At 41.6% G+C, this 25407-nt stretch overlaps 1 protein-coding gene across 1 annotated transcript in view; it reads right to left on the bottom strand.

Moving 5' to 3' along the window:
- arhgap42a (Rho GTPase activating protein 42a) overlaps nucleotides 1-25407 on the bottom strand; it is a 280741-nt gene that overhangs the window by 26786 nt on the left and 228548 nt on the right. Inside the window, exons 11-18 of the mRNA XM_078403156.1 lie at nucleotides 23328-23406; nucleotides 21726-21762; nucleotides 18309-18371; nucleotides 15002-15076; nucleotides 10384-10468; nucleotides 7508-7566; nucleotides 5631-5736; nucleotides 518-677 (exon numbers count right to left, since the gene is read on the bottom strand). Of these exons, the coding sequence (XP_078259282.1) occupies nucleotides 518-677; nucleotides 5631-5736; nucleotides 7508-7566; nucleotides 10384-10468; nucleotides 15002-15076; nucleotides 18309-18371; nucleotides 21726-21762; nucleotides 23328-23406 (664 nt within the window). The remainder of the gene's footprint in view (nucleotides 1-517; nucleotides 678-5630; nucleotides 5737-7507; nucleotides 7567-10383; nucleotides 10469-15001; nucleotides 15077-18308; nucleotides 18372-21725; nucleotides 21763-23327; nucleotides 23407-25407) is intronic.

Below are 25407 nucleotides of genomic sequence, written 5' to 3'. Positions count from 1 at the left end.
AGGTATGCAGGTTAATTGGCTGGGTAAATGTAAAAATTGTCCCTAGTGTGTGTAGGATAGTGTTAATGTGCAGGGATCGCTGGGCGGCGCGGACCCGGTGGGCCAAAGGGCCTGTATCTCTAAATCTAAACAAAATCTAAACTAAAGGATGTTGATATTTTTAGTTTGGCTAGTAGAGTAGCTGCCTCACAGTCTGTATTGGCTGTGTGGAGTTTGCGCGTTCTCTGTGCGACTGTGTGGGTCTTCTCCAGATGCTCCAGTTTCTCACCACATATTGAAAACCTGAGGGTTGATAGGTTAATTGGCCGCTCTAAATTGCCGCGAGCACGTAAATGCATGGTCGAATCTGGGGAGGGGTGGGAAGACACGAGGTGAAAATAAATTGTGTTAGGGTAGGATTGATGGAAAAATGTGTGTTTGATGTTTCCATGCTGCATCTCGCTATGATGTTTTGTTTCATTTTCATCTATGCATAATGCAGATCAATACTGAATAACACAGAGCTCACACACTATACCTTTTCGTAATTCTCAATCAGAATTTCAACCACAATGTTCTGAAATTTAATGTTCATCATTGCTGCTACAGTTTCCTCTTGGGATCTCATTAGTGTTGGTCCAAAAATAACTCCCAAGTTAGAGACAGTCATCAGGTTTTTCTGACTATGAGTGGACACTCTGAAATTATAGAACATGAAAATATTTACCCATTGCGAACAGATGTATATTTCATATTTATTGTAGACATTAAAATAACCAAGCCACTAATAATCTTTACAATTTAGTTGAGAGAGATTATTAAAATTTGTCTGCTTAACATCATCCATCTCAAGCAACTTTTGGTGCTAAGGATTTCTCCTGAATACAAGCAACCTTTGCTGTCATTCCTAGCAATCAGCTCAAGATGTCCACTGACCTTGGGCAACCTGAGCCGTTGCAAATTCTCCACTGTTTTCTGATAATAATTTCTCTCCCTTTCCTAAAATCTTGTATGGCATCACTTACCCTTACTATATGCTGTCAATTATCTGAATGGTGGCCGATTAGGAAAAGGGGAGATGCAACGAGACCTGGGTGTCGTGGTACACCAGTCATTAAAAGTAGGCATGCAGGTGCAGCAGGCAGTGAAGAAAGCGAATGGTATGTTGGCATTCATAGCGAGGGGATTTGAGTATAGGAGTATAGGAGCAGGGAGGTTCTGCTGCAGTTGTACAGGGCATTGGTGAGACCACACCTGGAGTATTGCGTACAGTTTTGGTCTCCTAATCTGAGGAAAGACATTCTTGCCATAGAGGGAGTACAGAGAAGGTTCACCAGATTGATCCCTGGGATGGCAGGACTTTCATATGAGGAAAGACTGGATAGACTCGGCTTGTACTCGCTGGAATTTAGAAGATTGAGGGGGGATCTTATAGAAACTTACAAAATTTTTAAGGGGTTGGGCAGGCTACATGCAGGAAGATTGTTCCCGATGTTGGGGAAGTCCAGAACAAGGGGTCACAGTTTAAGGATAAGGGGGAAGTCTTTTAGGACCAAGATGAGAAAGTTTTTTTTCACACAGAGAGTGGTGAATCTGTGGAATTCTCTGCCACAGAAGGTAGTTGAGGCCAGTTCATTGGCTATATTTAAGATGGAGTTAGATGTGGCCCTTGTGGCTAAAGGGATCAGGGGGTATGGAGAGAAGGCAGGTACAGGATACTGAGTTGGATGATCAGCCATGATCATATTGAATGGCGGTGCAGGCTTGAAGGGCCGAATGGCCTACTCCTGCACCTATTTTCTATGTTTTTATGTTTCTATGTCAAGATGGTCTTCGAAAGCTATACAAATAGTTTCTTGTACTGTATCTAATATATTGGCTTTATTTTTAATTCCACCTTTAAAACTTCCTACTGTGTCTCAAGTTTGCATTTATGCACATTAAAAGCACATTTGCTATTTTATATCTCGTTTGCTTCAACTATTCAATTCTTTCTATATTTGGTTCAACCATTTAGTTTTTAGAATATAACTTCCATTGCGTTGAAACATTTGAAAGCACATGAATATATAGGATTTAGAATATTCTACATAATCGAACAAATAACTTTGAAGCACATCAATAGCTAAAGAAATTTACAACCACCATTCGACACAAAAAGCTGGATTAACTCAGCAAGTCAGACAGCATCTCTGGAGAAAAGGAATAGGCAACATTTCGGGTCAAGACCCTTTTTCAGACTGAGAATGAATGAAAGATGTGCAAAAATGTAACGATGACAAAGAAAACAAGCCATCATTACTTTTTTGCATATCATATCATATCATATCATATATATACAGCCGGAAGCAGGCCTTTTCGGCCCTCCATGTCCGTGCCGCCCAGTGATCCCCGTACATTAACACTATCCTACACCCACTAGGGACAATTTTTACATTTACCCAACCAATTAACCTACATACCTGTACGTCTTTGGAGTGTGGGAGGAAACCGAAGATCTCGGAGAAAACCCACGCAGGTCACGGGGAGAACGTACAAACTCCTTACAGTGCAGCACCCGTAGTCAGGATCGAACCTGAGTCTCCGGCGCTGCATTCGCTGTAAAGCAGCAACTCTACCGCTGCGCTACCGTGCCGCCATATCTTCCATTCATTTGTTCTATATCTCTCTACATCACTAATAATATCTCTCGTTTCCCTTTTCCTTGACTCTCAGTCTGAAGAAGGGCCTCGACCCAAAACGTCTCCTATTCCTTCTCTCCAGAGATGCTGTCTGTCCCGCTGAGTTACTTCAGCTTTTCGTGTCTATCTTCGGTTTAAACCATCATCTGCAGTTCCTTCCTACACATAACTACCACCTACTCCCTTTGTGCTCTTGATCATGAATACACTGACGATTCACCACAGGTGCCGACATTCAAATAGATGCATCTAATGCTTAATAAGAATCTTCTTGCAGGAACGGGCGGCACGGTAGCGCAGCGGTAGAGTTGCTGCTTTACAGCGAATGCAGCGCCGGAGACTCAGGTTCGATCCTGACTACGGGTGCTGCACTGTAAGGAGTTTGTACGTTCTCCCCGTGACCTGCGTGGGTTTTCTCCGAGATCTTCGGTTTCCTCCCACACTCCAAAGATGTACAGGTATGTAGGTTAATTGGCTGGGTAAATGTAAAAATTGTCCCTAGTGGGTGTAGGATAGTGTTAATGTGCGGGGATCACTGGGCGGCACGGACTTGGAGGGCCGAAAAGGCCTGTTTCCGGCTGTATATATATGATATGATATGATATGATGAAAGAGTACAAGGGGGACATTTGGACCAGGAATCTGTTGCAATGATATTGCCAAAGACTTTTGGGGGAAACTCTGAAAGTACACCATTCCAGTTGGTGCAACTCCAAAGTTATACATTGGCACCGACTTTCTTTGATTATTTTGGCTAAGGATGTTCTTTTGCTGAACAGCTTTTCTCATCTCTTCATTGTTTGTTCTGAGCCTGGGTGATTTCTGGGTGGTCAGTCTGGATATATTTTTAATTCTGGATTAATGAAATGGTCTTGATACAATGTGACAGCTTGATGGGCCAATTCAGAAGATGGTCAAAGGTCACGAATATTGGTTCGATCTGGAGTCACATAGTTCACAGCAGGATAAGAATTGTGGATTTCTGCCCCATAAGGACTTCAGTTAATATGTCACCAGAAAGGTATATTTGCAAACTGTGGATCTAACTTCCTTCTTAATGGCCAAGTCCTTGGAATGGGACTTGCACCTATAACCTTCCAACCAAGATGCTTGTTGGCAGACTGTTGAGCCAAGCTGTCAACTAAATGTGGTGAAAAAGCTCAATATTTACTTTGAAATTAATTTTACATCTGAAATTAAAACAACATTTGGTGGAGATTCAAAATGGATTTAACAGATATTAAATCAATCAAACTTTACTTCAGTCATTACTGTAATCACCCTTCAAATCGATTGCAATATTCTACTAACTGTAAGATATGCATTATCATTTGCAACATTTTGCTTAAGTGAACTTTGGGAGTGATTGGGAAATCAATATTAGTAGAGCTAATAGAAGACTTGATGTTTCAATCCCTGTGGTAAGTCGGCACTCTTGATGTTGGTAATGGGGTTGGAGTGGTGAAAGGGAGGGTGGGTAGGTCATGGGGGTCATCAGGTGGTCACCCTCCTTCTTTGACGTTTCATTGATACGCCCACGATGTCCCCAGAGGGCTCAATGGTGATACCTGGCGTCCCAGGTACACACCCCCCTCAGTTCCATACCCTCCTGTCTTCATCTTGCAGCCAGTTGTTGTCCTTCCTCTTAATCCAAAGCCAATTGCTGCTTTTTTCTGCTGCATTTGACAAGGACTTGATTGCTTATTGGAGGGAGCGACCCCTCTCCCCCATTTTCTTCAATAGACTGGTTGTAGATGTAGCAACAAATCCCCTACATCCCACTTCTACAGGGAAAATCTTGGTCTTCCAGCCATTTTGGGCAGCTTCAGTTGCCAGTTCAGAGTACTTGGTCTTTTTCCTCTCATCGGCTTCTTCAACATCATCTTCCCATGGTACTGTCAATTCCACAACGTATGCCAGCTTGGCGGTTATGAACCACAGGACCATGTCCTGCTGGAGTGTTGTAGCCACAATGTCTGGGGGAAACACAAGCTTTCTCTCCAAGTCCACGTCCATTTTCCAATCCCGAGCGGGCTGCAGAATGCTTGCATCCTTTGACGTTATCTGGTGCTCTGGAGGTTGGCCTGCTGGTACAAATGGTGTGAAGTGGACATTTCCTGCTGATGTTTGTGGGGAAGCATTTGTGGTGGTTCGCCTCCGTTCCAGGATTGATGCCAGTTGTCTGAGAACTTGGTTATGCTGCCAAGTGTAACGCCCTTGGGCAAGGCTCATAGTGCATCCTGTTAAAATGTGCCTTAGTGATGCAGGTGCTTGGGAAAGGGACCAAGCGGGCTCTTCTCAGATCCACTGCTTCAGGTTCTGGGGTGAGGGTAGGAGGTCAGAAGTGGCTCTGATGACAAAACCTAGCCGAGATCCCTCCATCTGCCAGATGTCACGCCAGCTGAGTTTCCTCTTTTCCAGGCTCCCCCAGTTAGTCCATTGGCCCTGCTTGGCCATTAAGACTGCCTTGGCGTGTCGCTCTGCCTCCTTCTGTCTTCTCACCTCCTCCACCACGAGCCGTCTCTTCTGCACTGATGTTGCTGTGTACCATTGAGGAGCTTTTGGGACGAGCCCGAGACCGGCTCTCCCATGTTGGACTTGGCCAACCATATCCTCGAAATGAAGAGCAGACTTAGCACTCTGAACGGTTTCAGATGGGGTCCACTTCCTCTCTGTTGCCACATGGGGGGGCTGCTGTTCGAATAACAGTATCTTCAGATTCGGTGAGGGTCATGACCAACCTTGTTTTAGTGCATTTGAATTTTTCCACAAGAACTGCAATGGGTAATTCCAATTTGCCGCTCCCGTACAATCTGACAGGATTTGAGCATCGTGGAAGTCCAAGCCACTGTCTCACATGTGTGAGAAATTGGCAATTACATGACACAGCAGTTAAAACTACATCCCTAATTGGCAAGCTTAATTAGGCGAGCATTCTTAACCTTAGCAGAAGTGAGAAAAGCTACTTACTTCACCAAATGTTTAAGCAGGAGTTCAAGCATCTCCTTGTTCTTATCTGGTAGTTTATAAACCAGCGCGTGAACAGCACGCACTCGATAATTCTGATCATCTGACTCTGTAGAAAGGTTTGACAGATTCAGTGCACTGAAACTTTTTTTTGAAGTACTGGTAGAAAAGCACTATATATTGATATTTCAGTTTATGCACATTAGTTTTTTTGTTTAAACAAGCATGTATTTTGCAATAATTATGAGATCTGTGATGTAATGCACAGCTGGCTCTCCTGCACATCAGCTGGAAAGAGACGGGCAGCAATCCATTACATTATAGATGAGGCTCTCACTAGGGTCTCTTACATTACATTAATCAGTTCAACACTTGGTGCTGGAGGCACTGAGACAACTTATGAGAAAATGTGAAAGTTGTCGACTCGCTTAATTCCAAACTTTATACAACAGTTTCACCAATTGCACTTTTTAATGACACACCTTTATTTGATTTCCTAATAGAGAAGTTAACTAGATATTAATTAATGCACAGATATATAAATGTGTTATTTTCTAATTAAGCTGTCTCTTTAATAGTTTTTTTTTTCCTGCAGCCTGTTGCTTAACCTTTACTAGGTTAATTCCCAGAATGGCGGGACTGTCGTATGTTGAAAGACTGGATCGACTAGGCTTGTATACACTGGAATTTAGAAGGATGAGAGGAGATCTTATCGAAACGTATAAGATTATTAAGGGGTTGGACACGTTAGAGGCAGGAAACATGTTCCCAATGTTGGGGGAAGTCCAGAACAAGGGGCCACAGTTTAAGAATAAGGGGTAGGCCATTTAGAACTGAGATGAGGAAAACTTTTTCAGTCAGAGCGTTGTGAATCTGTGGAATTTTCTGCCTCTGAAGGCCGTGGAGGCCAATTCTCTGAATGCATTCAAGAGAGAGCTAGATAGAGCTCTTAAGGATAGCGGCGTCAGGGGGTATGGGGAGAAGGCAGGAACGGGGTACTGATTGAGAATGATCAGCCATGATCACATTGAATGGCAGTGCTGGCTCGAAGGGCCGAATGGCCTCCTCCTGCACCTATTGTCTATTGTCTAAAACTATTTTTACTTTCTTCTTCGAGGTGGGATCCAGGAATAAGACTGCCCTTTCAGCTGACCCAGCTGCTTACCACTTCCACTTGGCATAAAGTCCCTGCACTTTCCACTTGCATCCCTCTCTACTTTATCCTCCTTGCCAGCTCATTCTTCCCCACCCTCAGTAGCCCAAGCGTAAACATTGTCCAAGTCCTGGTTGCGGGTGGCTGTGGACTGCTTCACTATCTTCACTTCAAATCTTTAGTTCAGGCATTTGGATTACTGGGCTGGCAATTTAACTTCTCTGCCACCATTCCTACTGTACTTTATCTGTTTGGTTCATGGCTTTGGTAGAATCACTGAAACAAGTGAAACAAATGGTCTAATTTCCATGTGGTAAACTGTACGTAGTTATGATTCAATAAAAAGGAAAACATTCTGCTGACTGTTACAACTGCTGGCCTGTTGATCAGCAGTCCCACCCATCACAGCTGTGAAAAAGAATCATTATTCTCCCTTCAACATCACTACAGAATATAAATTATGCTCATGTTAATCAACGTTCACAAAGAAGCTTCGAAATCTTTTTGCAAATACAAGTTTTTGTTTGGGTTTTACTTGCAAGACTGGTTTGTTGGTACTGTATGCAATCGGGCTCTGCGGTTAAAAATCCACGTTCAAAATCACAATTGGCCAATTAAATGTGCAGGTTTAATGAGCCAGAGGATAGGAATTTCCAGGTCCACTACCTTTATCACTGTGCACAAAGAAATACTGCATCCTTATTCATAGTTCATAATAACTACTCACTGACAGCAGCAATTAAATCCTTATGTAACTTGTAAGTCATCAATGGCTCCACAAGACACCTAGAACAGAAAAAAACCATATTTGGCTTGAAACATTTTGACAGTCTATGTTATTCAACTTTAAAAGTCCCTTGCAATATTAAGGGAATTTCCAACGAGTTGTATAAGCAGCATTTTTGCAAACAACAGCTTTCATGCATCTTATAATTTCTCTTAAGAGGCATGATAAAATATTGCCACATGCAAAAATATTATAAACAGCCTGTGCTTTTGAACCTGTAGAAATGTAACAGGATATATCAGTGCAGATTTTGTGTTGAGCAATGAGCTGCACATGTTCATCTGTTACCCATGAGTCACTGCTCAACTACTGCAGATTTCCCAAAACAAGCACCATACCAAGCCCAGTGTTCCCTCAAAACAATTCCTTGCATTAAGGCATAATTCATGAGGCCCAAGTCCCTCAGTGATGGGGCAGAGATTGCTGGCAGAACAGGCTCAGGGAAATGCTACGGCAAAATTCAACAACCAGGTGACATTGCAGGCAGTAAAGAAAGTTTTTTTGCACTCTGGGCTTCATCAGTCAAGGAACTGAGCAGAGACATTGGGGTGTGTAGGAAGGAGCTGCAGATGCTGGTTTAAACCGAAGACAGGCACAAAAAGCTGGAGTATATATTTCACAAAATGCTGGAGTAACTCAGCAGGTCAGGCAGCATCTCAGGAGAGAAGGAATGGGTGACGTTTCGGGTCGAGACCCTTCTTCAGACTGATGCCAGGGGGGCGGGACAAAGGAAGGATATAGGTGGAGACAGGAAGATAGAGGGAAATCTGGGAAGGGGGAGGGGAAGGGAGGGACAGAGGAACAGAGGAACTATCTAAAGTTGGAGAAGTCGATGTTCATACCACTGGGCTGCAAGCTGCCCATGCGAAATATGAGCTGGAGTAACTCAGCGGGTCAAGCAGCATCTCTGGAGAAAAGGAATGGGTGAGTGTCGGGTCGAGACCCTTCTACAGACTGTCAGGGGAAAGGTAAATGAGAGATATAGACGGTGAAATAGAGAGATATAGAATAAATTAAAGATGTGCAAAAAAGTAACAATGATCAAGGAAACGGTCTGTTCTCTATTCTTTAGAGAAGAATACTCCATGCTTCACTGGAGTATTGTGTTCAGTTTTGGTCACATTGCTATAGGGCAGATGCCGTAAAATCGAAAAGAGTGCAGAGAGGATTTAGAACCATGTTGTCACGATTGAAGGTCTTGAGTTGAAGGAAGTGATTGGGCAAGATATTCCTTGGAGTGCAAGGAGGCTGAGGGGTGACCTTATTGGGATGTACCAAATCATGAGGGGAATAGACAAACACGCAGAATCTTTTTCTCAGGGTAGGGGAATAAAGAATTGAAAGTTAGATCGGAAAGATTTAATACGAACATGAGGGCCAACCTTTTCAGTGGGTTGTGCATATATGGAATAAGCTGACAGGCAAATTGGTTGAGGCAGGCGCAACCACAATATTTAAAGATCATTTGGACAAATACACAGAGTGAAAGGTTTTATTGGGATATAGGCCAAACGTGGTCAGATGGGACTAGCCTGGATGGAACATCTTGATCAGCATAGATGAGTTGGGCCAATGGGCCTGATTTTGTTCTGTATATCTCTAGGATAGTGTAACCTGCCACATTATATCTCAATATTTAACCAGCTGTCAAGGCTGACAAAAAAATTGGAATATGCCATCAACTGCCCCTAGGTCCCTGTCTATTCCAACACAGCCTTTATGTCAACAGCCAGCTCTACCCATAGATCAGCTTTGATCATAAATGGGGTTAGAAACATAGAAACATAGAAAATAGGTGCAGGAGTAGGCCATTCGGCCCTTCGAGCCTGCACCGCCATTCAATATGATCATGGCTGATCATCCAGCTCAGTAACCTCTACCTGCCTTCTCTCCATACCCCCTGATCCCTTTAGCCACAAGGGAAACATCTAACTCCATCTTAAATATACCCAATGAACTTACCTCAACTACCTTCTGTGGCAGAGAATTCCACAGACTCACCACTCTCTGTGTGAAGAAATGTTTTCTCATCTCGGTCCTAAAAGACTTCCCCCTTATCCTTAAGCTGTGACCCCTGGTTCTGGACTTCCCCAACATCGGGAACAATCTTCCCACATCTAGCCTCTCCAACCCCTTAAGAATTTTATATGTTTCTATAAGATCCCCCCTCAGTCTTCTAAATTCCAGCGAGTATAAGCCTAGTCTATCCAGTCTTTCTTCATATGAAAGTTATGGGTTATGGAACATAGAACAATATAGCACAAGCACAGGCCCCTGGAGGTTCCATGGACAAATGGAAGCACCAGGCCAGGTCATCTTTGAATGTTTCCAACACTATTTCTAGGACATTAAAGTCAATCAAGTCCATCAGGTCCATGACAGCTCACCGAAAAATCTCCAACCCCCCTCCCCTTTCAAATTTTCTCTGTAATCTATTTGCCAACTAAACTATCAACATTGATAAACTTTCCAAAACATTCCAAAACTACTAATATATCTATATTTATATATATCTATCTATTTTTGGATGGAGGCACAGGCCACTGGAAGGGTCTTGACCCAAAACGTCACCCATTCCTTCTCTCCTGAGATGCTGCCTGACCCGCTGAGTTAATCCAGCATTTTGTGAATAAATACCTATATATAGATATATTATTAGTTTTGGAATGTCTGGAAAGTTTATCAATGTTGATATATCTATATATATATATATATATAGATATATACATGTCAACACTATTCAAAATTAGGTTTTTATATCGCAAAAGTTGGTAAAAATTCAATTTTTTGTCTAATCTTTCCAAGTTATCCCCTACCTGAGGTAGTTTTTAAGTCCACTTGTAATTGTCTTCATGTCCCACAATTCAGTGTCAAGATCCATATCAGGAGGAGCTTTAGGGGCTTTTGAAAGAACAGTGCATATATTAGGTTTAACATCTAGAATGGGTCACCTTTACAAGCATGCATAAATTACATACATTTCACGTTTTTAGGATGACTAATTTGCAAAGTTTTCTGGAAAATGACATAAAGCAGCTAAGAATGAAGCAGGAGAAAAAAACCCGCCTGAATTTTGGGCGAGAAATGTATTTGCACAATTCTACATGTTTAAGTGTTATGCAATAAAACGTAATCTTAAATATAAACTCTTAATACATTTGGTTAATCCATGTGCCTACAGTGTGTGTGGATATTATAGCATATAGCCCCGGGCATATGAAAAAAGGAAAGACCATTGAGTATGTTTGAGGGGCATTAATTGTCATGTAGCACATAACAAACATCACTCTCACAATGTGCATTACAATCAGTGCAGGCCTTTACTGCAGGTGTAAGCAGTTAAAACTCTGTTAATCCACTGATTGTTCTGAGATCTTGATGGTTCGATAACCGGCTCAATGGCTGGTGTTTTCCGCACTCGTTAAAAGTACTAGCACCCTCATCCCATGCTCTTCATAAAGAGACTCCAGAACTCCTTATTAACGCAACAAAACCCTGTTCCCAGCCACTTTTTAAAAACAGCCCTGAGCACTGTTTCCAAATAACTTTTTAATTCACTGGAGCCCCATTCTCATGCTCCCTTTAAACTTGTCAAGGAAACTTTCTCACGCTCCTTTTAAACTCCCCTGGTGCCCAATTCCGCGATTGTTTTAAACTCATCCAGGCCTCATTTCAAGGCTTCGTTTAGATAGACGTGCTCTGTTTCCCCTTCAAACCCATCTGCACCATAAAAAAAAGGTTATAGCACTTGTATAACACGTTAAAAAATTATTAAAAGTGGGATGCGGTGGGCTACAAATAGGAGTAGGAGAAAACCCAATATTGTGAAAAATCTGCCAATTTATCACCAGTTTAGTTTCTAAATATTTTTTTATAGCTAAATTCTACTTGCTTTTGCTCTCGGCTTCAAAGCCAAGGAACTATCCGTACATGATCCAAAACTCTAAGGCTTAATTTTGCAAACAATCAAACACTTTTGAATACCTTTTCTGATGTCCATGAACATCAGCATGCCAGCCAATGAGTCAGTTTAAAAAAGGCCTTATGAACACTATTATTCCAAGGACAATAGCTTCAGCTTTATACCCCAATCTGTTGTAGACATGCCTGGGTTCTATTGTACATAACATATGGACTTTGTTGACTGTAATACTGGCTATGTTCTTGACAGGGTCAAGTTCTAATTACTCCTTTAAAGCACCATCATGTAATGCCCAAATACAAATTTAACCCCACCATCATTCCCAACATTTGACATTTATACAAAGTTTCATTGTGTGCTTGAACATATTTCTGAAAACAATCAATTAATTTACCCAATTCTACCACCCTGTGTAATGATTTTAAGAACAAGATATTGATTACCAGTGAGGATGTCTTTACAACAAATTCTAATTTTGTACACAATCAAGCACTTTTAAGAACCTTTTCTGATGTCCATGAACATCATCATGCCAGCCAATGAGTCAGTTTAAAAATGTTGCAATGAACACAAGTAGCCAGAACTCATCATTGGATGTGCAGTAACATTGCCCCAGAAAGAGATAGCAATTATTCCAGGATGGGAAAAAAGAGCTTGGAACATTTAGAAACCGATTCAACATCCTGACAGATATATTTATGCAGGACTAAATCAGCAACTCTAATGCTTCACATGGGTCTGGTAGAACTGGCCAATGTACCAAGGGCAAATCTTCACAAAGTGGACATGGATCCACTTTGCTTTGATGTTATCTTCTCACAGCTAACAACAATCTATTCTACATTTTCTTTGATCTCCATTCCCTCTGTCCTATTTTCACACTTTACACTTCCTTATCTATGCATCTCACTCTCCCCTGACATCAGTCTGAAGAAGGGTCTCAACCCAAAACGTCACCCATTCCTTCTCTCCAGAGATGCTGCCTGTCCCGCATTTTGTGTCTATCTTTGGTTTAAACCAGCATCTGTAGTTCCTTCCCACACTGATCCACTTTCCAGGTTAGAGTTAGGGCCCAACCTGATTTACTGCAAGTCTTAGCCTGGGTTTTCTCTGGTGGTTCTCAAGGTCCTGGTGATCGAAAAGGATTCTCTAGGCTGAGTGGATGACAGCAAGGTTCAATCAGTTGCCCAAAGAAATGCAGAGTTTCCTGAGATCTCACTTGATTTTGTCACTGTATTGGGGGTCTTAGCCTTCCTCTGAATCACTTACAGTTCCCACATTCGCTGTAAAGCACAGGTTATACCCAATGATCATGAGCCATGCATTCTTGATTAGTACAGATGTCAGAGGTTATGGGAAGAAGGCAGGAGAATGGAGTTAGGAGGGAGAGATAGATCAGCCATGATTGAATGGCGGAGTAGACCTGGTGGGCCGAATGGCCTAATTCTACTCCTATTCCTTATGATGTTATGATGCGCTCAGCAGAAGAACCTGTTGGCTGATAATAATGAAAGCAACCTGTTATGTACCTATGATTTTCAGCAGGTTCTAAGAGTACATAACTGAAAACTGTGTTGAAATCTTCCATACATCAAAAAATGTTATATAGGCAGGGGCATATTGCTCACAGATAATCATTGCCTTTTACAATGAAAGCTTACCTTAACCAGATTTGAATTAAAATAAAAACTACAATCAGTAGAGAACCACCTTTATTGCACAGAGAAGCATATATGAACAACTGCACACTTGACTCACTTGACTCACTCAGTGAAACAATGGGCCAAAATGTAACGACCACAAAAAGCAAATCAAATCATCAAGCATCTCCCAATAATAAGCAAACTTACCATCCTTAGTGATTTTAATACTCATCTGGGTGAGCACTGCGAATACTGGTGACTCACCATTAACTACCACAGAATGGGTTGTCTCAGTGTCTTTGAACTTTGTACCATTATGTTTGATAGTCTTTAAGGACCATTGTGCTGGCAGTAGCTGCATTGAGGTTACATGGAACTATTATAGCAAGGACAATAGCCTCAGCTTTATACTCCAATCTGTTGTAGAAATGCCTGGGTTCTATTGTACTTATAACATATGGACCTTGTTGACTGTAATACTGGCTATGTTCTTGACAGGGTCAAATACTAATTACTCCTTTAATGCACCATCATGTCATGCCAAAAGACAAATTTAACCCCACCATTATTCACAACATTTGCCATTTAAACAAAGTTTCATTGTGTGCTTGAACATATTTCTGAAAATAATCAATTAATCAGCCCAATTCTGCCACCCTGTGTTAAGATTTTAAGAACAATATATTGATTACCAGTAAGGATGTCTTTGTTGCATATAACAAATGAATTGTATATAATTAATTAATATAACATATTAATTAATAATTATATAATGCATATATGTTACAAATTATGATAAAACTTTGTTGCTAACCAGGGAACATGTACTACCTTCTGCAAGCTAGAAGCTAGACAATTTATATTAATGTAACTAAGGCCACATAGAACATAGGAATAAGACCTTGCGAATATCTAAAGCAGCACATTATTTCTAGTACGTTTAACTGAAATGCAGCAGCGAAGTTGATTATTCATAACATTATTCATGAATCAGAATGTTTGACAGATCACATTTTTACCAAGAATCTGAATTCACATATTTTTATAAAGAGTCTAAAATTAATTAAGTATATTTCTAGGACAATCAGTATGTGAATTTTTTTTAAAGCAAGACTGGTTGGGGGTTAAAGTGTGCACAATTGTGCCAACTATTCAGCACTGGCTCATTTAATCATCATCTGCTCTGATACTAATAAATCAGGAAGTTTTGAACTGAACAAAATCAGCTAAACTGAAGAAGGGTCTCAACATGAAACGTCACCCATTCCTTCTCTCCAGAGATACTGCCTGTCCCGCTGAGTTACTCCAGCATTTTGTGCCTATCTTCGGTGTAAACTAGCATCTGCAGTTCCTACCTAAACATTCCTTTGCTCAATACTAGGGATAGCATTCTTTTTCATTCAAATATCACCAAGTATAAAAATTGTTCCTTCGCTCCATGGAAAGTAGCTATACATAAGTTATTTTGCATGGTTTCAATTGAGAAAATATGGTTTAAGCAGAATCTTGCTGGATTTCTCATGTGCTTCAACGATAAACATAATTAATTTTTAGTTGTATAATAATGCCATGTTTCAAAAGAAAGTAAAACTTTATCCAAACCCAAACCTTAATGTTTGAAAAAAAAACAAAAAACTTCTTTGATGGTTTGAATTACAGTGAATCAACAAACCGAGCTACTGAAATCTAGCATGATATTGTTTTGAGAAAAGGCAGATTATTAACATATGTAAACATTTGAAACCGTGTCTAAGAGGTAAAGCCATCACATTTTACACAATGTAATACGTTTGTAATCTCTGTCCTATTATAACAAGCAAACAATATATTCTGTTCAACAATATTATGGAAATTAAAATATCTTCTTACCAAATACTGCATTCATTAGCTTCTGTACTTTAGAATTTACTCCACTCATTCTGTACAATCCCATGGCATTAATACCTAAGAATGTACATATTTTAATATTATGAAAGATGGAAAAACGTGAAACAAATAAATCGGCCTTTTCACAAAAATCACACTATTTTTTATTTCAATTTAGCCGTTACAGCAATCAACAATCGTGTAAATTTTAATGCTTTGCACTTCAATTTTTCCAGTTTTGTTTAGTATTATATATTCAAACTGTTCTCTAGAATGAATACCATTTATCAATCACAGTAAATATTTTATTTGCATGTTTTCTGTTTAAGTGTGTGTAAATTATGTTTAATTCTACTGTCACTGTTTCAGAGCCAATGTACTGAGATCTCCAGCATAGGCTGTAATAAAGTCACGGCCTGTGCCATGGTAAACATTCATACATCCTTGCTCGAAGGGAGAGAATAAGCTTTGGTCAGTTCTCGGTGAATCTCTGGAGGTTGTGTTGAATTACAAGGAACTGGAGCAGTAAGCATGCATTCTTCCAAAGCTTAAATACTGCAGCAGTTCGTCACTTATTCTAATAAATAAATATTAAACATTTGATGCCATTTTAACATTTTTTTAAATAACCATGTTCGTGAATGTAATTGTCATGCGTAGAGATCAAAGATACTAGAAAAACAAGATAGACCACTCGACCCTAAAAACCGTAGTACGTCATGGCGCCATTTTAGTAGGCAGAAACATTATAAAAGAAAAATAACAAAAATCTGTTAATTGATCGATGAGATATATTCTGCATTTTAATGGTATATAATCACACATACTATTCCCCAAAACACTGATTACACTGCGAGAGGCATAGCGAACGGCGGGTTTTGCCTACTAAAATGGCTCCTTTGCGTACTACACTTCAGTATAGGCGATTTCAATGGAGTGGGCAATCTTGTTCCTCTGGTATCTTTGGTAGAGATGCAGAATTCCTCTGATTTCAGGTACCAAACAGGAAACTCAAGAAAGTCATCAACATTTGATAGTGTTAATGTACGGGGATCACTGGGCGGCACGGACTTGGAGGGCCGAAAAGGCCTGTTTCCGGCTGTAGATATATGATATGATATGATGATTTGCCTGCAACGCTAGGGCATGAAATTATGCTGTGATTGCTATTTGTAAATTTAGCATATCTATGTGCAGTCTTAGTAAGCACGAGTTATTGCTCAAGAATATCTTTACCTGCTAACCAGACTCTCAGGATATTAAAGACATGTTTTCCCAACTAAACAAGTAACGTAGTAAAACATATAAAATGTGCTATTTTATTAGAATTCCAACGTTAATCAAAGAGCCAACTTTCTATCCAGGCCATCAAAACCACCATGAGCTTGAACATGGATGGTCATTACAATTGTCGAAGTTCATATCCTTTTCTGGAATCCACAGCAACTCTGAATATAGGTCCCTCTGGATAATACGGAAAGAAATTTGGAGTTCTTCAATCCATTCTTAAGTGACCTGACACACTGATGTGATGTTCTGGCTGGCTAATAATCATTGTGGTGCTCTGAGCTGCATTGTCAGCATTACAGACAATAGACAATAGGTGCAGGAGGAGGCCATTCGGCCCTTCGAGCCAGCACCGCCATTCAATGTGATCATGGCTGATCATTCTCAATCAGTACCCCGTTCCTGCCTTCTCCCCATACCCCCTTGACTCCGCTATCCTTAAGAGCTCTATCTAGCTCTCTCTTGAATGCATTCAGAGAATTAGCCTCCACTGCCCTCTGAGTTAGAGAATTCCACAGATTCACAACTCTCTGACTGAAAAAGTTTTTCCTCATCTCAGTTCTAAATGGCCTACCCCTTATTCTTAAACTGTGGCCCCTTGTTCTGGACTCCCCCAACATTGAGAACATGTTTCCTGCCTCTAACGTGTCCAACCCCTTAATAATGTTATACGTTTCGATAAGATCTCCTCTCATCCTTCTAAATTCCAGTGTATACAAGCCTAGTCGCTCCAGTCTTTCAACATATGATAGTCCCGCCATTCCAGGAATTAACCTAGTAAACCTACGCTGCACGCTTATCTTGTTCTATTTGTTAACAGCACCACCCACTTCAAGCTACATTAGTCTTCGTCTTGCCAAACAAACTCCACAATTCCCTGATCTCCAATTGATGACATTCTCATCGTACAAATAACCCTGCAACTATAATCGTTCTCTACCTCTGGAGAGGAGTCGCTTGGTTCAGTGCATATTTCCCGCCCCAATGATCAATACAATTCTAGGTTGCCATCAAATGATTTCTCATAACACAAATCAGCATCTGCAAGTCTGAGATTTCAAGTGTAGTTTAACACTGCCTTATACAGCCATAATTATAAATATCTTCAAACCCTCAACCTTAATTTGCCTCCCGACTATTGGAAAATGTTAAGCTTCACCCTCACCAAACCAGTTGATCTTGTCAACCTTATCCCACCATCGTTAAATAAGTTGATCACCTTATAACCTTCCAGCAATCTCTTCCACCCTCTAATAATGTGCTCTGATTGTTACTCAACATCCCCCACCTGATGCTCAGAAACTGGGAGACCTTCAGTTTTCACCTCAATGCGGACGTCTTGCCTAACACTACCCTCATTTTTTTCCCTCTAGCCAACTATCTTTTGCATCATTCCTCTATATCTCTTACTTCTTTTACAGCTTTTCCCTGACTTGAGCCCTTGCCCCAGTGGCTGAGCACTTCAACTCCCCCTCCCATTCCCAGTCTGACCTCTCTGTCATGGGCCTCCTCCAATGCCATAGTGAGGCCCACCGGAAATTGGAGGAACAGCACCTCATATTTCGCCTGGGCAGCTTGCAGCCCAGTGGTATGAACATTGACTACTCCAACTTTAGATAGTTCCTCTGTCCCTCTCTTCCCCTCCCCCTTCCCAGATCTCCCTCTATCTTCCTGTCTCCACCTATATCCTTCCTTTGTCCCGCCCCCCTGACATCGGTCTGAAGAAGGGTCTCGACCCGAAATGTCACCCATCCCTTCTCTCCCGAGATGCTGCCTGACCTGCTGAGTTACTCCAGCATTTTGTGAATAAATACCTTCGATTTGTACCAGCATCTGCAGTTATTGTCATACTACCTTTCCTGCATGGTGTATATCTTACACATGCACTACCTAACCTGAATATTCCACATGAACTCGATTCCACGTGTACAGTATAACGATGGGTAGATCTGAAATTGTAATGTACTTGTTAGTTTAGATGTCGTTACTTGCAAATGTTAAGAAAAAATGGTCTTTCCCTTACCTCTCAATTCCACAGCTTCAATGCATTTCTTTACAAAATTAAAACCCGCCTCATTAAGATACACTGCAATACAAAATTGAGTCTCTTACTTCCACAAATAATTAAAACATTGTTATTAAATGTCAACGAACCCCTAATCAAAATCAGCAGTGTCATCTTGTTACGAGACCACCTTAAATTAAGGTTCGATCAAAATTATCACGTTATTTTATCATTCAAAATTTTAAAACACAGCGTACTTATAATTTCTGAAATGTCCATGTTTATATGTTTAGTGCATGTTTATATGTTTAGTGCATGTTTATATGTTTGGTACGTGCCAATTCTTGTGAAATACAATACTAAATGATGAACTTGCTAAATATTCAAAACCTTAATTTTATCTTTTGGTTATTGTATATGCCGTAAAAATAATTGAAACACACAAATAATGTTAACCACAACAAACATGACTTTGCTCTCAATCTCTATGTTAGAAGGCAGATAACTGAATGAATGATTAAACGTCTTTAATATCTATTCCATAACACAGTCTCAATATCAATACATTTCAAAATAATGACAAGGATTTACCAACATGGTAATAATTTTCTCAAGGTTCTGTGACTATTTAAAAATTTAAATAAAACTTGGCTTCTGGAAATCCTATGATAATAGGATAATCACTCCAAAAGCAGAATGAGATATTAGCTGATATGCCTGAAAGAGTTGTGATATTTTTCTTTGGACAATAGATGTAGGCTTCACTGAGAATACGGTTTTGCATGGTTACCATGCTTCCCATTTACTGCCGTTGCTTGCAGTTATCCCTCTACATTCTACTTGGAAGGTCTGCATCGTAAGGTGCTATGGAAAATATACATTGAGATGCAGTCATTCAACCTTGTTTTGGCTTAGGGAGGTGAGGAAGTAGTTGAAGAAACTGTAAATAGCAGCCAAGAGGGAAGGTCCTAACCCTTCCAAACCTTTCCTCCAATTCGACGACACAGAAAAAATCATTCACGCTTTCATTTCCTCCCGCCTAGACTACTGCAACTCCCTATACACTGGGATCAGCCAATCTTCCCTGTCCCGCCTGCAACTGGTCCAAAACGCCGCAGCGAGACTCCTGACGGGTACCCGTAAAAGGGACCACATCACTCCGATTCTGGCCTCTCTCCACTGGCTCCCTGTACGGTACAGAATCAACTTCAAGCTCCTCCTATTCATGTATAAAGCCCTAAATGGACACTCCCCCCCCTACATCAAAAATCTTCTAACCCCCCTCTCTAACTCCAGGTCCCTCAGATCAGCCGACTTGGGGCTATTCACTATCCCGCGGTCTAGGCTTAAACTCAGGGGTGACCGCACTTTTGCGGTTGCAGCTCCTAGACTGTGGAACAGCATCCCTCTCCCCATCAGAACTGCCCCCTCCATCGACTCCTTTAAGTCCAGGCTCAAAACATATTTCTACTCCCTAGCGTTTGAGGCTCATTGAGGAGGCGCTGTGAACTGTTTGCGTGCTACTGTATGTTTTCATTTTTTTTCTATTGGAACCTAATCAAATGTACAGCACTTTGGTCAACGTGGGTTGTTTTTAAATGTGCTATACAAATAAAATTGACTTGACTTGACTTGACTTGACTTCTCCTGCACGTTGTCTACTTGAGTGTTATTCAGACGTGAATCTAGTAAGCAGTAATATGTCATTCAATCAGCACAGCAGATCTAAATCCTATCCTCAACATATGTCATCTGTACACTCTGTTTTATCAACAAAATTCTTCATATTCTTAAAGTGTTTATAAATCAAAGCATTGCATAAAGATGAACTTGAAAGGGAGCTGTCTGCATAAGAGGTAAACAGAAAAAGTCACAATTGCAGAGTTTTCAGTACACCTATAACCTGTCACTCAAGACAAAAGCAGCAAATTCGATACAGGATTTTCATTTGACGACTAAGTTCATAAGGGACAGGAGCAGAATTAGGCCATTTGGCCCATCAAGTCTACTCCGCCATTCAATCATGGCTGATTTATCTCTCCTTCTCAACTCCATTCTCCTGCCTTCTCCCCATAACCCTGACACCCGTACTAATCAAGAATCTATCTATCAATGCCTTAAAAATATCCTACTAGTTTGGACACTTTTGCAAAGCCAAAAACACTATGGCTGTGTATAACAGTTTATGTAACCACAGAATAAATTTAGCTGTTCCTTATGGAATTAAGATGAAATATGGAGACATGCAAGCAGTAATTTCACCATTACAGATGCAGTAATTCAACTGGTTACAAGACAAGTCAACTGACTCCATGAAATTATTACTATAACCATGGTAACCATGATCAATTTGTCAAGTTCCGTTGCACATAAGGAATGGGAAGAATCCCACAATGAAGGAAGGGAAGACAGGAGAGGTGGCTGCACAAGATGGCAAAATCTGTACTAGTTAACAGTCAAACTTTATTAAAATCCATGTCTCAACATCCACTAGAATGCACATTTAATTATCATATACTTAATTTTCAAAATTATTGTCAAATTGTACACAATGCTCAGGAGATTGGAGTATAAATGTTAAATTATTACTGAAGATTCTGTTCAATCAAAAATAAATTCACTGCAACATTGTATTTGTTGGCCCAAGTTCACCTTGGTTTATTCAGTACTGAAACACATCTTTGGGGTGTGAAGAAAGTCGAGTCCCTGACAGAAAACCACAGAACATCTGCAAACTCCACACAATAGACAATAGCCAATAGACAATCGGTGCAGGAGGAGGCCATTCGGCCCTTCGAGCCAGCACCGCCATTCAATGTGATTGTGGCTGATCATTCTCAATCAGTACCCCGTTCCTGCCTTCTCCCCATACCCCCTGACTCCACTATCCTTAAGAGCTCTATCTAGCTCTCTCTTGAATGCATTTAGAGAATTGGCCTCCACTGCCTTCTGAGGCAGAGAATTCCACAGATTCACAACTCTCTGACTGAAAAGGTTTTTCCTCATCTCAGTTCTAAATGGCCTACCCCTTATTCTTAAACTGTGGCCCCTTGTTCTGGACTCCCCCACACAATTACCACCAGAGGGCTGGTCCAAATCTGGGCCTTGGAGCCTAAGGCTACAGTACCACCATTCTGGTTATCATTTAATGCAGTAATTGCTATTAATTTGAACTCCTGATAATTTCCAAAGTCCTAGAGGGACCTATTGGGCCTATTGGACCAACAGCTAATTTAAAATAACTTGTATTCAATAGTTTCAATCGTTATTTCTAATTTGAGTGTTGATACTTCAATTCACTTTGAGAAGTTGATAATGATTTAAAAGAACCATAAATCTTCAATCAAAGGATTTGTGAGAAACAATGAAAGTTACATCTTTCTGAGAATGGCCATTCATTAACAAAATTCACGTTGTGAAAATATGGTTTCTTACATTCTTCCTTCTTGTTGAGAAGGGGCAGAGTGTATATCTGCAAAACAAAATGAATAATTTGTCAATGTTGAAAACTACAAATAATTGTTTAACAATAACCATTTTTTGTTCCAGTGTGAAGCTTTGAGCATAACATTGACACTGCAATAGATTATTTGCCGTATTGTATTTTGAGATTTAAGGGAATTAATAGGATTTTCTGCAGGTTACTCAAAACATTGTTCCACACGCGCTTCAAGGTTACTTCTCATTCCCAGTAAATATGCCTTCATTGGCTCAATGGTGGCACTGTCTCTGCCTTTCTGATTAGGGAATCACATTAGGAATTAGGGAATGTCATGAGAATTACAATTAGGGAAAAAATAACTATATTTGCTTTTGGACGGGTGAAAAATAATTACTTACCCGACTAATTAGAACTTGGGATAGGAGACATTCTTAAATAAAATGTTGGCAAAGACTAATAACGAGTTATCTGGTGTAAAGCAGCGGTAAATTATAAGAGGAACTAAATGTTGTTCAAGCTCCTTTGATTTCCACTGGTATTGATGGTTCTCCCCACACGTTCTCCTGGATGCTACTAATGTCCAGAAGATATTGTTTAAATGGGCCAAGTATGACAAAATGTCCACATAGAATACTGGAGTAACTCAGGAGGTCAGGCAGCATCTCTACAGAACGTGGATAAGCAATGTTTCTGAATGGGACCCTTCAAATGTGGGAGGGTGGGGGAAGCTGAAAAAGACGTGGGGGTGGAACAACGTCTGTCTAATGCTAGGTTGATACAGGCAAGCGTTATTTTTAATTGGCAAATGGGTGGACAAAGGCCAGAGATGAAAAGGGTGACTAAAGGGAGACTATATTAACTCCCATCCAATTCCCATGTTGACGTTTCTATCCTGGGCCTCCTCCATTGCCAGTGTGAGGCCACACGCAAGCTGGAGGGACAGCAGCTCATATCTTGCTTGGGTAGCTTATAACCCAATGGTATGGGCACTAAATTCTCTACTAAGTTTAGGTAAACAACCTCCCACTCCTCCACCCTATCACTTCCCTGTGCCCCACCTGGATGTGCACCCATTTCTCCCTCCCCCACCTCTCCCTCCCCCCCACCCCCACCTCTCCCTCCCCCCCCCCCCACCTCTCCCTCCCCCCCCCCCCCCCCCCACCTCCACCCCCATCCTCTTCCACTGAAATGTCAGTAAAAATTGAAATAAAGAAAAACAAACAAATACAAATACTTGACTTTCACTTAAGCTGGTGAAGGTTGGTGGCCATATTGAAATGATCAGTGTCAAGTTAGTTATGCCCAGTAATGATTGAGCTTCCAGTCATGAAGTGTATCCTGTCCCTCAGCTTGGTTGGAACAGAAACTGCCAGGGATAGACCAAGCACAAAGCAACAGGCTAAATGTGCTATATCCTGTCCTCCAACATCATAGGTACTTTATGCTCTAATACAATAAGTTGTTATAAACGTATGGACCAACAAGTACGACAAAGCTGCCATTTCCATTCCAGAGGCAAATACAAATGGTGCCAAATAACCAAAACAGCTATAGAGACCAATTTGCCAATTAGATATTTCATACAAAAAGCATACCGGTTCCTTTCCATCCATTGCTTCCAACCAAAGTTTTCTATTTGCTTCCGACTGAGCCTGGAGTGTCACAATACCATGTCTAAAAATGAAAAAATAATACAGAAAGAAAATTAGAATTATTGAAAATACTCTGGAGAAACGTCACATGAAGCACTGAATTTACAGTGTTTATATCCGATATCAATAGCTTTGGATATGATCAAATATAAGTTTTCTTTTCCGTACAACAAAGATACACTATCAGACAATAAATAACTCTAAATCATAACAGCAGGGGTGGTCACGGTGGCGCAGCGGTAGAGTTGCTGCCTTACAGCGAATGCAGCGCCGGAGACCCGGGTTCGATCCCGACTATGGGCTCTGTCTGTACGGAGTTTGTACGTTCTTCCTGTTACCGCATGGGTTTTCTCCGAGATCTTCGGTTTCCTCCCACACTCTGAAGACGTACAGGTATGCAGGTAAATTGGCTTGGTATATGTAAAAATTGTCCCTAGTGTGTGTAGGATAGTGTTAATATGCGGGGATCACTGGCCGGCACGGACCTGGTGGGCCGAAGGGCCTGTTTCCGCTCTGTATCTCTAAACTAAACTAACAGTGTAAAGATTTTCTTATCTTGGTGGCACGTATTAATAGACAATAGACAATAGGTGCAGGAGGAGGCCATTCGGCCCTTCGAGCCAGCACCACCATTCAATGTGATCATGGCTGTTCATTCTCAATCAGTACCCCGTTCCTGCCTTGTCCCCATACCCCCTGACTCCGCTATCCTTAAGAGCTCTATCTAGCTCTCTCTTGAAAGCATTCAGAGAATTGGCCTCCACTGCCTTCTGAGGCAGTGAATTCCACAGATTCACAACTCTCTGACTGAAAAAGTTTTTCCTCATCTCTGTTCTAAATGGCCTACCCCTTATTCTTAAACTGTGGCCCCTGGTTCTGGACTCCCCCAACATTGGGAACATGTTTCCTGCCTCTAACGTGTCCAACCCCTTAATAATCTTATATGTTTCAATAAGATATGTTTATATGTTGGAGGAGTTGGCTGCGCCTAACGGCTGCGGTTCTCTGGCAGTCTGTTTGTCTTTTTTTCTTTTTTTTGTTTGTGTCGGTGTTGGGATGGTTTTTGTTTCTGTTTTTGGCTGTGTATGTGTGGGGGGGGTGGGTGTGTGGGGTGGGGTGGGGTGGGGCGGGGTGGGGTGGGGCGGGGAAACCTTTCTTTTATTAGGTCTCTTCCCCGGGGCGCAGCTCGCCCGCAGGGCCTTCCATCGCCCGGCGCGACTCGGCCGCTGTACTTAACATCGCCGGCGCGGCTCGGGACGTTTCAGTGCCCGGTGCGGCTCGGCCGCGGGACGTTTCAGTGGCCGGTGCGGCTCGGCCGCGGGACGTTTCAGTGCCCGGCGCGGCGCGGCTGCGGGACTAAACATCGCCGGCGCGGCCCGGCCGCGGGACATTTCAGTGCCCGGTGTGGCTCGGCCGCGGGACGTTTCAGTGCCCGGTGCGGCTCGGCCGCGGGACGTTTCGGTGCCCGGTGCGGCTTGGCCGCTGGACTTAACATCGCCCAGTGCGGCCGCGGGACGTTTCAGTGCCCGGGGCGGCTCGGCCGCGGGGCCTTCCATCCCCTTGCGGGGGCTGTGCGTGTCGGTTGCCTCGGTAGGGGTCGAGCTGTCTGTCCGTGGGTGCGGGGGGAAGAGAGGGGAAGTTTTGTTGCCTCCATCACAGTGAGGGGGTGTTTGGAGTCACTGTGATGGATGTTTGTGTTGGGGTCATGTGTCCTGTGTTCTTTTCTTTTTTTGCTGTGTCTTGTGACTGCCGAAATTTCGTTCGGTATTTATACCGAATGACAATAAAGTTTTGTTATACTGTTATATCTCCAATAATCCAATAATGGAGAATGATCAGCCATGATCACATTGAATAGTATAACATGATCGAAGGGCCGAATGGCCTCCTCCTGCACCTATTGTCTATTGTCTATTGTTTAGAACCTGCAGGTTTTATACAATGCTCCTCCCTTGAGGTTCTGCTGCCAATGGATCCCAGCCAATTTACCACATCCACTCCTACTCTTATACATCTCCATGGC

Source organism: Rhinoraja longicauda, chromosome 7 (assembly GCF_053455715.1).
Source record: "Rhinoraja longicauda isolate Sanriku21f chromosome 7, sRhiLon1.1, whole genome shotgun sequence".
Taxonomy (NCBI): domain Eukaryota; kingdom Metazoa; phylum Chordata; class Chondrichthyes; order Rajiformes; family Arhynchobatidae; genus Rhinoraja; species Rhinoraja longicauda.
This window is presented reverse-complemented; position numbering and strand designations above follow the sequence as displayed.